This window comes from Rhinatrema bivittatum, chromosome 7 (assembly GCF_901001135.1).
Source record: "Rhinatrema bivittatum chromosome 7, aRhiBiv1.1, whole genome shotgun sequence".
Taxonomy (NCBI): domain Eukaryota; kingdom Metazoa; phylum Chordata; class Amphibia; order Gymnophiona; family Rhinatrematidae; genus Rhinatrema; species Rhinatrema bivittatum.
In genome coordinates this window covers 277,071,110-277,082,666 of record NC_042621.1, presented here as the reverse complement: position 1 = coordinate 277,082,666, position 11,557 = coordinate 277,071,110, and the positions used below count along the sequence as shown (strand labels likewise).

Here is an 11,557-nt window from a genome sequence, read left to right as displayed (position 1 = left end):
TAGTGGCCAAACCAGGCTAGAAGTACCTGGCAATTACCCAAACACTAAGAAGATCCCATGCTACTGATGCAATTAATAGCAGTGGCTATTCCCTAAGTCAACTTGGTTAATAGCTGTTAATGGACTTCTGCTCCAAGAACGTATACAAACCTTTTTTAAACCCAGCAACACCAACTGTACTAACCACATCCTCTGGCAACAAATTCCAGAGCTTTATTGTGCGTTGAGTGAAAAAGAATTTTCTCTGGTGCTACCACCCAAGAAAGAGATCTAGGCGTCATAGTGGATAACACATTGAAATCGGTGTTCAGTGTGTTGCGGCAGTCAAAAAAGCAAACAGAATGATGGGAATTATTAGAAAGGGAATGGTGAATAAAACGGAAAATGTCTTAATGACTCTGTATCGCTCCATGGTGAGACCGCACCTTGAATACTGTGTACAATTCTGGTCACTGCATCGCAAAAAAGATATAATTGCAATGGAGAAGGTACAGAGAAGGGCGACCAAAATGATAAGGGGAATGAAACAGCTCCCCTATGAGGAAAGACTAAAGAGGTTAGGACTTTTCAGCTTGGAGAAGAGATGGCTAAGGGGGGATATGATAGAGGTGCTTAAAATCATGAGAGGTCTAGAACGGGTAGATGTGAATCAGTTATTTACTCTATCGGATAATAGAAAGACTAGGGGGCACTCCATGAAGTTATCATAGGGCACATTTAAAACTAATCGGAGAAAGTTCTTTTTCACTCAATGCACAATTAAACTCTGGAATTTGTTGCCAGAGGATGTGGTTAGTGCAGTTAGTATTGCCGTGTTTAAAAAGGATTGGATAAGTTCTTGGAGGAGAAGTCCATTACCTGCTATTAATTAAGCTGACTTAGAAAATAACCACTGCTATCACTAGCAACGGTAACATGAAATAGACTTAGTTTTTGGGTACTTGCCAGTTTCTTATGGCCTGGATTGGTCACTGTTGGAAACAGGATGTTGGGCTTGATGGACCCTTGGTCTGACCCAGTATGGCATGTTCTTATGATCGTATGATCTCTGATTAGTTTTAAATGTGCTACTTGTTAATTTCTCTAGTTAACCTCTTAGTCCTATTATCTGAAAGAGTAAATAACCGATTCACATTTACCTGCTCTAGACCTCTCATGATTTTAAACACCTCTATCAGATGGATCCTTCTTCCAATTTTTGAAGGATTTTTTTTTTTAGCTAAAATACCCTCTTTCACCTCACCTTTTAACCATGCCTGTAATCGTTTTACCTTTCTTCCTCCTTTCTTAATGCGTGAAATACAACTGGACTGCGCTTCTAAGATTTTTTTTATTATTATTTTATTTTGATTATTTTCAACTCAAAAGCAAGACAATAACATCTTACATATGTAAATAGAATGATGTTAACAATATAACTCATATTGTAATTAATATGATATTTTTACAGGAAAATTATAATTAATCGTAATACCAACTAATTTTAACAACATTCTCTCATAGGAAAATAAAAGGGGGAGGCAAGTATACAAAGGGAGAACAAAGGAAAACATTTTTATTAAAATTAAATTAGCTTAGCGTGAAACGGTAGAAATTCCTTACTAGATCATTTTCGGGATCTCTATTGACCAGGAGGAGTAGATATTATAATAGCACTCTTGGAATTTAGGAAAGATTTTAATTGCTCAGGAAAGAAAAAGATATAGCAATCATTTTGACCTCTTATTATGCACTTACAGGGATATTTAAGCATAGAGGTATATCCCAATGCAATCACTTGAGCCCTCAAAGACAAACAAATCACGCCTCCTAAGCTGCGTCACCCTAGCAAAATCAGGAAAAACTCGTATAGTTTGTCCATGGAAATTTGAGGAGATATTTTTAAAGTATCTTCTCATTGTATCATTCAGTTCTTGTTCCATTATAAATGAGACAGGCAGAGTAGCCCTTTCAATAACAACATCAGACGAATCCTCAAGAAATTGTGTTAGGTTAACAATGGCTTCTGCTTGACCACCATGAACTCTTTCTTTGCTAGGGTTAGGCAAGAAGTAGGTTTTATTTATTGCAGGTGTTTTATCCACTTCAAATCCAAGGCTTTGATGAAAAAACATTTTTAAGGTGGTATAAACTGCTTCACCCAGCACTCTGGGGAAGTTAACAAAACGTAAATTTAAATGCTTAGAATGATTTTATAATTACTCTAATCTCCGTGAACAGGACCCAAAATCTTTTATAAGTTTAAAATTACTTGTTTGGGTGTGAGTCAAGGACTGCTGAGTAGCTGCCATTTGATTTCTCATTTCCTGAAATTGAGTATCGAACACAGCATTTTGTGCATTTAACTTTGAATTTAATTTTTCAATTTCTCCCTGGCAAACTTTCATTGAGCTACCAAAGCTCACTATTAGGTCCCATAACGCTTCCAAAGTTATTATTGCCGGTTTAGGAGGGGGCTGAAAACACTCACCCCCTATTCCGGCTTGTGCCTCTCTCAATGGTTCCCGCATCGTTTCTTCAGCTTTTCCTCCAAACTCCTCTATTTCTTTACCAGTTGCAGAGGGAATAGGCGATAGCAGAAATTGAAAAGGTAAAAATTCGTCCGGTAGTCCGGGAGAGGAGTGGAATCCTGGCTGAACTCCTCCACTCTGACCCCTTGTCGCAGTCGAGATAATATTTTTTTAAACAATGTCCATGCCTGTTGGAACACTTTTAGAAAGGTGCAACTGCAAAAGCTATCATCCCTATGCCTCTTTCTATCATCCCTCTCCAGCTATGTGTTTACAGCAAAAGGCAGTGACATAGAGGGCTGTCAGGGATGTGACTGCATCAGTTACATGACAAGAGGCTTGTACATTTAGGCCAACAAGCCAAAGTGGCAGGGCCCAGGTTTTTCTCTCCATGCTGTAGAGGCCTGCTAATGTTGCATGCCTGAGCACTACAGACTTTCAACAAGTGGCTACTGAAAGCCTCTCTGTCTTGGAGCTGTTGAAATTACATTTTTGAAGCAAAACCTTTTTGGGTCCACAGTGCAGGGACTCCCAGGTCAGGTGGGCTGTGTAGATGGCCATGGCTACACATCATCTACTTAGTTCTTGTCCTTGTAAATAGACCTTCCCAAGAGAGTCTACAAGCATCCTATGGCTTTTCAACATGGAAATCCCATGTATAGTAAAGTCAACACTCTTGGGAGAGGCTTACTAAGGAACTCCTTACTATACATGTATGCTCTGCAGGTTCAGCTACAGCTGCACCAGATGGAAAAGTAAGAAGCACTGGGACATCAAGCGTACTGGTGAGCTGTAGGTGAGCAGATCTGAAAGCTGCTGCTTGGATGTAACTTGCCAGCCCAAGACAAAACACCATTGCTTTGCAAATGTGTGGTGGGACTCAGATATTGCTTCCAGTTTCTGTCTTCCAACACAAAATAGCCCTAGCTTCACTTGTACAATGCAAACATACAGTGTTGGAGTAGCACACCTGTAGCTACAGCTTTAATTGTGTTGCAATATAGCAGGACTGAAGACATGTCACAGCTACTATTGTATGTGGTGTCCTGCTGCTGTGGAACACATTGAAAGCATGTGAGTCTTGCCTGCATCAGCGACAACTGTGTACATGATTTGTGGATATACTATACACCACCTTCTCTGAACTAGTACATAATATATCCTGAGGTCCACCATCAAAAGATGGGCAATTGTAAAGTCAGCTATCTAAATGACTAATGTGCCATATTCACCCATTTATCCAGCTATATTCTAGCCACATAAGAAATTATCTGCCTATAGTTTACACCTTCCTCGCCACCAGCACCTGATACTCTCCCACCCAGTACCTTTAGTGGGCCTATTTATAAAGATATTGGGTATGTGGGTAGTTGGGAGAGCATCAGCTGCAGGGGAGGTAGAGGTGGTTTTGTAGGAGCATTAGATGATGTCAACTTATTTTGGGGATGCAGGGATGGAGGGAAGTGGGAGGGCAAGTGCTGGTGTGATGCCATCTACTTTCATGTTCACAGGATATAGCAGTTGGGGGAGGGGGTCTAGGCCAGCGGGTTGATGGTACCTGGGGGAGGGGGGATGGCAGGAGGCCTCCTAGGACCCCTATTTGATATTATGTTTTTCTAGATGGAGCGCTACTTACCCACATAAGAAGAAAATAAGAACACAAGAACATGCCATACTGGGTCAGACCAAGGGTCCATCAAGCCCAGCATCCTGTCTCCAACAGTGGCCAATCCAGGCCATAAGAAACCTGGCAAGTTCCCAGAAGATATCCTGGTAAGTAGACAGTGAGCCAGCCACACAAGGCCAGATCACTTTAGGCTTACTCTGCCATATTTACACACTGGCTGGTTAGGCCTACAGTTACCTGGCCTTATGTAGCTGCATACGTTTAGGGTGAATAGATTAGGTGGCACATTTATCTTGCTGAATATAGGGGGACAGGTTTTGCTGTGAATTGTAGACGCATTACTTGTCCATTACCCAGCCTAATGATTCTGGAACTCAATGTACTTACAGCCTGCTAGAACACAGCATCATCCCAGGAAGTAGCTTCTATGGAAAGCTCATATAGCCTGCTGTGTGACAACTGAGGGCTCACAGAGGTGTGGAGGATAGAGAGTCCCCACTGCCTAAGAGTAGAAAGTGATGAGGCCTGCTGTTGGTTGGAACCAGGCAGACTTCCTCATACTCCCTAACACTCCTGCACTGCCTTTGGTTGTTGATCTGTAGATAGCTATTAGCAAAGTCTGAGCTATGTGTTATTACTGTCCCTTATTGGCGTACATTATTTAAACACTTGCTTCCACGACCTTATAAATAATGTATGCCAATAAGGAATATTAATAACACACAGTATGCCTTTTTTTTTTTTAATTCATGCAGGTGCATCATGTGTATAATTTGTAGCTTTAAATAGGTATTGCTCACGCATGGCCCATATGCTCATGTATATGGGCTTTTTAACACAGGCAATGCTTTTAAAATTCACCCCACAGGGTGTCTAATCTTCTTCCCTAGATTTTAGAAATCTTTCTGTACTGTATGGGTATGGATACCATTTCTAGCAAGGTCATTAGTCCTCATATGGAAGATAATATCGATATCAGAGTCCCTGCTTTCTTCTGTAATTGCATTTCTCCTAGCTGAAGATCGTGGAAGGCATTTAACTGTTGTGTCCCCATCAAAATGAGTTCCCATTTTAGAAGAAGGCCTTCTTCTATTACATTTCATGTTAAAGGGGGTCTGGGTGCGTTGGGTGACTTCATCCCTTTCAGACATCACTTCATTTTCTATTGCTGGGGCTTCTTAATTCTCCAATGCAGAAAAGGGCGCCATTGGGAAGAGAGGATGTCTCTTCATTCCAGGGCTAACTCTAGCCGATCCCACTGTAATCCATTTATTCTTGGTCGTCTGACTCTGTGAGAGTGAAGGTGGATATGCTGCATGCTGCACAGTTGGGGAAATTGGATGGCTCTGGGTAAGAGGTCTGTTCTCCCAGAGCCCACTGTAAACCCATTTATTCCTGAGGTTCCAAATCAACCTGGATGAAAATCTGGAAGTAATCTGGGTGTTTGCAAGGTAGAAGAGTGTATTTTTTTTAAACCTATCCAATGCCTCTTTTAGTCGAGTCAGCGCCTTTTTCATTGCAGAGAGCTGAATGCAAATAGGGCAACCCTTAAGTCTCCAAATGGTAGGGCTTGGAATATAAGCGCCACAATTGTAACCCTGAATAAAAGTCATTCTGCTAATCAGTGTCTAATATACAAACTGATTGGATGGAATGTGGGTCTTGGATTTTCCACTTAGCCTAAGTCCTTGGATAAACTATTTAAGAAGAAAACATCCTAGGGGTAAGTGGGGCAGGGGCAGGGTGGGAGGAAGGGAATTAATAACGCCTGCAGGTACAAGCCCCTTTTTTCTGCTTTGAAGCGCTGAAAAAAAAGTGTGAAAAAAAAAAGTGGAATATAAATCTAAATAAAAATCTAAATAAATAAAACAATTAACTAATTATTATACATTTTGTATTCCACAAATCCATATTGTTGAGTGCGGATCACATCAAAGTTGCATACAAATAATAAAATATATTAATTTAAAATAAAGGACTAACAAAGAGTCTTAAGGAAAAACAAATTCAAACCAAACAAAAACACAAATTATGCAAACATTATGGCAGGGTCAAAATGAAGGGCCTAGCAAGGGGGTTCATTTCATTTTTAAACAAAAAAAAAAAAAAAGCGCTTTTAGTCACCTTTTTCATTGTGTTTAAAAAAAGAAGGCACACCCTAACTGGCCAATAGGAGTCACTGTTGAGCAAGAGCTGAGACTTTCTGTCCCCTGGGGCTGTGAATGCTGCCTCTGTCACAGCCCCAGTCAGTCTGAGGAGCAAGATCCAAGCTCAAGAAGGGAATCCGATTCTCCACCTGATGTGCTTTTGAAGAGCCGTCAGGGCTGGCTCAGACACAGCCTATCAAAGCAAACGAACAGATATCCTCCTCCCCCACCCGCCCCACACATAGTATAACAGTGCCCTTATCTTGCAATGAAAGATATTTCATTTAGCTTCGCTGTTTACATGCAGAGCTATCTCGCTGTTACTGTGGAGCAGTTCTTTCCGAAAGCCCTCCGGGGAAAAGGAGTTGCAGCTCTCCTCAAACCTTGAAAGGGAAGAGGGGAGAAATTGTACACAGCGGATGTCACGCCCCGGAGCTGCAGACGCCTAACTGTCAGCTCTTTCTTCAGAAGCTCAGTGCAAGCCATACTGAGGTGTCCCGTTTGTCATGCAACCTGGGGGGGGGGGGGGGGGAAAGGGCTCCCTTTTATTTAAAAAAAATGTTCTTTAGCAGATGTGGAATATCAAAGGCTGATTCTGCTAGAGTTAAAAGAATGATGGGAGCTTGTTGAGATGAGGCTTATAGCTTGCTTATAATTGCCAGGGTTTTATATTTCTTTTCTTTCAGAAGCATTATTTACGAGGAGAATACTTCTGATTCGGGACAACAAGCTTCTTCAACTGTGGGGAAAACCCACACAGGCAGCATTTCTGCTCAAGAGAGTCTATAGGTAAATCTTCACCAGAAGGCAAAATCAACCATGTGGTTTTCTTCAGCATCAAGGATGTCATAGAGTCCTAGGATTCTGTTGCATCTGTGAAAAAATGGCTGCACTGGTTGCAGAACACGCCAAGCTCATGTACGTGGTCTTCAAAAACCAGGATGTGGTGATATTCAACAGCCTCGTGGTTCTGGGCACACTGGGCAGCCAACAGCTCTATTCGTTCCTTGCTTTCCAGTGTCCCTGCGCTCCAAGGAAGAACTATCTCTACGGCCTGGCCGCCATTGGCATCCCTGCCCTGACCTTGTTTCTTGTCGGGATACTCATGAGCAACCACACCTGGAATTTCGTGGTAGAATGTCGCAGGAGAGGGGCCAAGAACTGCACAGCCCCGGCCACCTTCTTGCTGCTGGGGTGCACTGTGGGGCCGGCTCTGGTGGCCCCCATCACCTGGTCCATCATTTCTCTGCTCCTAGGAGATGCCTATGTTTGTGCCCTCAGTGAATTTGTACAGCCTTCTAGCTTGAAAGACTTTCCATATAAATATGGAGAAGAGATTCTGGCCAAGTTCCCCTGCAAGGATTCACCAGTGGAACTTGCAAGTTTTAAGGAAGATGTGATAAGATGTCTAAGATATGAATCCCAGGTAATATGGATTTTAGTAACGTTCAACATCAAAATATTTTTATGAAATAACACTTAGAAACCAGATGCAGTATTCAACAGCAACAAAACATGTTCTGTCTAGGAGGCTATACTCGAAAAAGGGAAAAAGGATATCATCTGCCAAATTAATCATAAAAATGGGGTGGCCACACCAATTAAGTATCCCTATTCATAATAACGAGAATTTTCAGCTGAAAACTTAGGTCCCTAAGTTTCTCTGAAAATAGGAGCCTAACTTTGGAACCTAACTTAGGTGCTTAAATTTAAGTGCTCAGAGTTTTTGAATATTGGCCTCCTAAATTTGTCTAGCATTAGGGATCTTAGGCCTAGATTGAACATTTTGCTATAAATATAGCAACAATTGCACCAGTGATAAAAAAAAAAAAAGGAGCATGGTTAGGGTAATTTTCCTGGTACTGCTTTGCATAGGTATTTTACTCTGGGGGAGAGAGGGAGAGAGGGAGAGGGGGGGGAGAGAGAGAGAGAGAGAGAGAGAGAGAGAGAGAGAGAGAGCACGAGCACCTCCATAGAGCATCACCATAAAGTTAACTATTTATCCCATTATAAGAGGGAGCACCACTAACTTGGGGTGAGATTGAGGGTAAGTTGGGTTTTGGGGGGCAGTTTTACATGCACAGTCATACATACCAACAGCACAGTTACCTTCAGTGAAGATTGAATGTGATTTGGAGTGATGAAAAGTGAAAGAAGAGTAGATTTGTTCCATGTTTTCTCTACCTAATTTGATTGTAGCTAGATAGAGAGTGCATCAAGCAAGGTAGAGAGAGCATTGTATAAATCTACTCTTCTTTCACCTTTCATCCCTCCAAATCACATTCAGTCTTCACTGATGGTAACAGTGCTGTTTGTATGAATGACTATGCATGTTAAACTGCCCCCCAAAACCCAACTCACCCACAAACCTCATCCTAAGTTCATAATATCCCCTCTTACGGTGGTATAAAAAGTTAAAAAAATCAGTGGGCCTCCACAGAGGCTCTCTCTCTCTTCCCCCCACCCCACGGAGATTTGCGATAAATCCAGTTTCAGCCATAATACACAGCTATCACAGGCATAACGCTGAGGAAAAAGATGTAGTTAAATCCTGCGATAGTGTGCATTATGTTATCGCACGTAATGTTAACCTGCCCTTATTTCCATTTACTCTGCCCAAACTCCTCCCACTTGAATAAAATTTGCATATGCATTTCTCGATGTGGTATTTATTGCATGCATTAAGGCGTTATCGTGGGCATTAAGAGCCCTAATGCCCATGATAATGCCCTAATGCATTTTGATAAATGATCCTGTTAGATGTCAGTAGGAGGGTGCAGCCCCCAAAATTTTGTTTCATTTTGAGGGGGATTTTCAAGTTTAGGTTCAATTAATATATATTTTGGTCTGGGTCATTTGCCACACTGAAATAAACATAAAAAAGACCCATCCAACCCCCACCTCTCAAAAAAAAGCTGCCAGGGCCAGAGACCACTGGGCAGGAGGGATGTCCACTCATCTTCTATCCCTCCAACATCGCTTGAGACCAATGCTATAATAATGACAAAATGGTGTTGGTCTCAGGGCCACCCGTATAGTCATATGTCAAACCAGCAGTGTGAATTGCCCAAAATATGATAGGTATGATGTACATATATACTAATATTTTGTCTACATGACTTGAAGCATGACCCTAACATTAGAAAGCATCACTTACATTTAACCCATGAGCAAAAGAGTAGCCTGGCCATTTATATCTATACAGCCTTTGGTGTTTGATGTCCAGCTTGAATCCCTAGACAGTCAGCTAAACCTCCTCCCCAGCTGCAGATATCAGATAAACTCAGTTCCTGGTTACCAAAACCTTTTATTTCAATGAAGAACAATTCAACAACCACAGTAGATGAGAAGCTCGCAAAGTAGTTGAACAGGTTGATGAGACTGATACAACTATATTAAGTTTCTCTGAAAGCCAGCAGTAGCTTTGAGTTAATAGTAAATAAGAGGTGAAAAGATGATGCTTCTCAGAGTCCGAAAGAGAATGAGAACAAGTTGTTAGCCTGCCAACCTTCTTCCAATGAAAATCTCTGCAGGAAATAAACTGACCCAGGCATTCCTTGTGTCAAGGGACCAATAGGAAGAGGCAAGAGAACACAGACAGAAAGACAGATCAAAACAGGAATAGATCCAATAGGGAACTCAGAAACATTCAAACAATAACTATCTGAAAAAACGAGTTCTACAACATGTAGAGACTCTAAGCTAAGCAATATCTAAAGATGACACAGGGTGGCAGTGTAATAAAGAAACATATACTGTACGTACACTGTGGAGGCAGAGCAATACCTACTAATGAATTATACATGGCACTATCCATTACTGGAAGACCTTGCTATGTTTCTTGTACTGAACATTTGTTTCTGATTCTGTCCTCAGCTCATTGGGTGGCTTCTGCTGGGAGTGGTTGCCATCATGGTTTTTATTCTCAGGTGCCTGAAACACTGCTGTTCATCCCTTGGCTACCGACAAGAGAAATACTGGTCCCTGTATCGCTCCACTGAGAACCAGCTGTTCCAGCGCACTGCTGAAATTCATTCCAAGATTCTGGCAGCTACCAATGTCAAACATTTTTTTGGATTTGTAGCTCTGAATAAAGAGGAGGAAGAATTAGTCAAGGAATTCCCAGTGGATAGTGTCCAACCATCTGTACAGTGGGAGAGAATTACTGGGATGTACATCTACAGGGAAAACAATGGTTTCCCAATCTACAGCCGGCTTCATAAATGGGCAAAGGGATTGCCCTGGAGTAACAGTAATCCTGAGAATAAGGAAATGACTGTTTAAGAGACACTTAAAACCAGCAGCTTAAGAGGAAAAATGTTTTATTCAGAAAAACAAATAATATAATAAGATATACAAGGAGATTCACTCGAAAGAAGCCCTGAATATTCTGTAATAACTCTCACTAGGGCGAAGTAATCTGAACAAAACAACATGCAATGTGCTCCTCAGTATATGAAGCTTTGAACAAGCCGGGATGCCCCTGCGTTGGAGCGATGAGGTAGGTGCTGGACAGCCATCGCAACATTTAACCTCCATTTGCAAGATGGAGCAACATGTCACACATCGGCAAAGAGCATAGCAGAAATTGAGTCCTTTTTCTGCAACAGGGTAATTTCAAAGCTGCTTTGGCCACCACGGTCGCCGGTTCTGGCACCAGACTTCTTCCTTTGGGGTATGCTCTAAGGAAAAGTCTATCGGAACAAGCCTCGCACTGTGGAAGATTTGAAGGAAAGCATCCAACGAGAAATTGCTGCTATTCTCCCCGATATGCTCACAGACATGTTCAGGAACATGGATCGCCGTGTTGAAATGTGACTGGCGGAAAACAGCGATCACTTCCAGCATCGCATCTAATGCAAAAGATTACACATATGTCAAGGTATGCAGTGTATTTTTTGGTTCAGATTGCTTCATCCTAACGGATGTTACAACAGAATATTTGGGGCCTCTTTTGAGTGAATCTCCCTGTATTTTATGAAGAGAGAACAACAGATTACCATGCAATGGAAAAGAAACATCTCTCTCAAAAATTTTTCAATGATACCAGGATCTATATAGGATGACACCTCTAACCTCTACACCAGTGACTAAGTTACTTAGTGAATCAGGTACTAAAGGCCTAATTTTAAAAGGGCCAAGTGCATAAAAACAGGGGGGCTACGTGTGTGGCCGGGCCTTGCGCACACTGCACGCATTTTCAGAAGGGCCCAGCCACGTGCGTAAATCCCGTTATGCACCGAACTATTGCACCTCTCCAAAGGGGCGGGCCA

At 41.9% G+C, this 11,557-nt stretch overlaps 1 protein-coding gene across 1 annotated transcript; it reads left to right on the top strand.

Moving 5' to 3' along the window:
* Nucleotides 1-7,167: 7,167 nt before the first annotated feature.
* On the top strand, nucleotides 7,168-10,568 carry LOC115096226 (calcium homeostasis modulator protein 2-like). Its single transcript, XM_029610736.1, has 2 exons — nucleotides 7,168-7,710; nucleotides 10,161-10,568. Exons 1-2 carry the CDS (start codon nucleotides 7,168-7,170, stop codon nucleotides 10,566-10,568), a joined length of 951 nt encoding a protein of 316 aa, XP_029466596.1.
* Nucleotides 10,569-11,557: the final 989 nt, after the last annotated feature.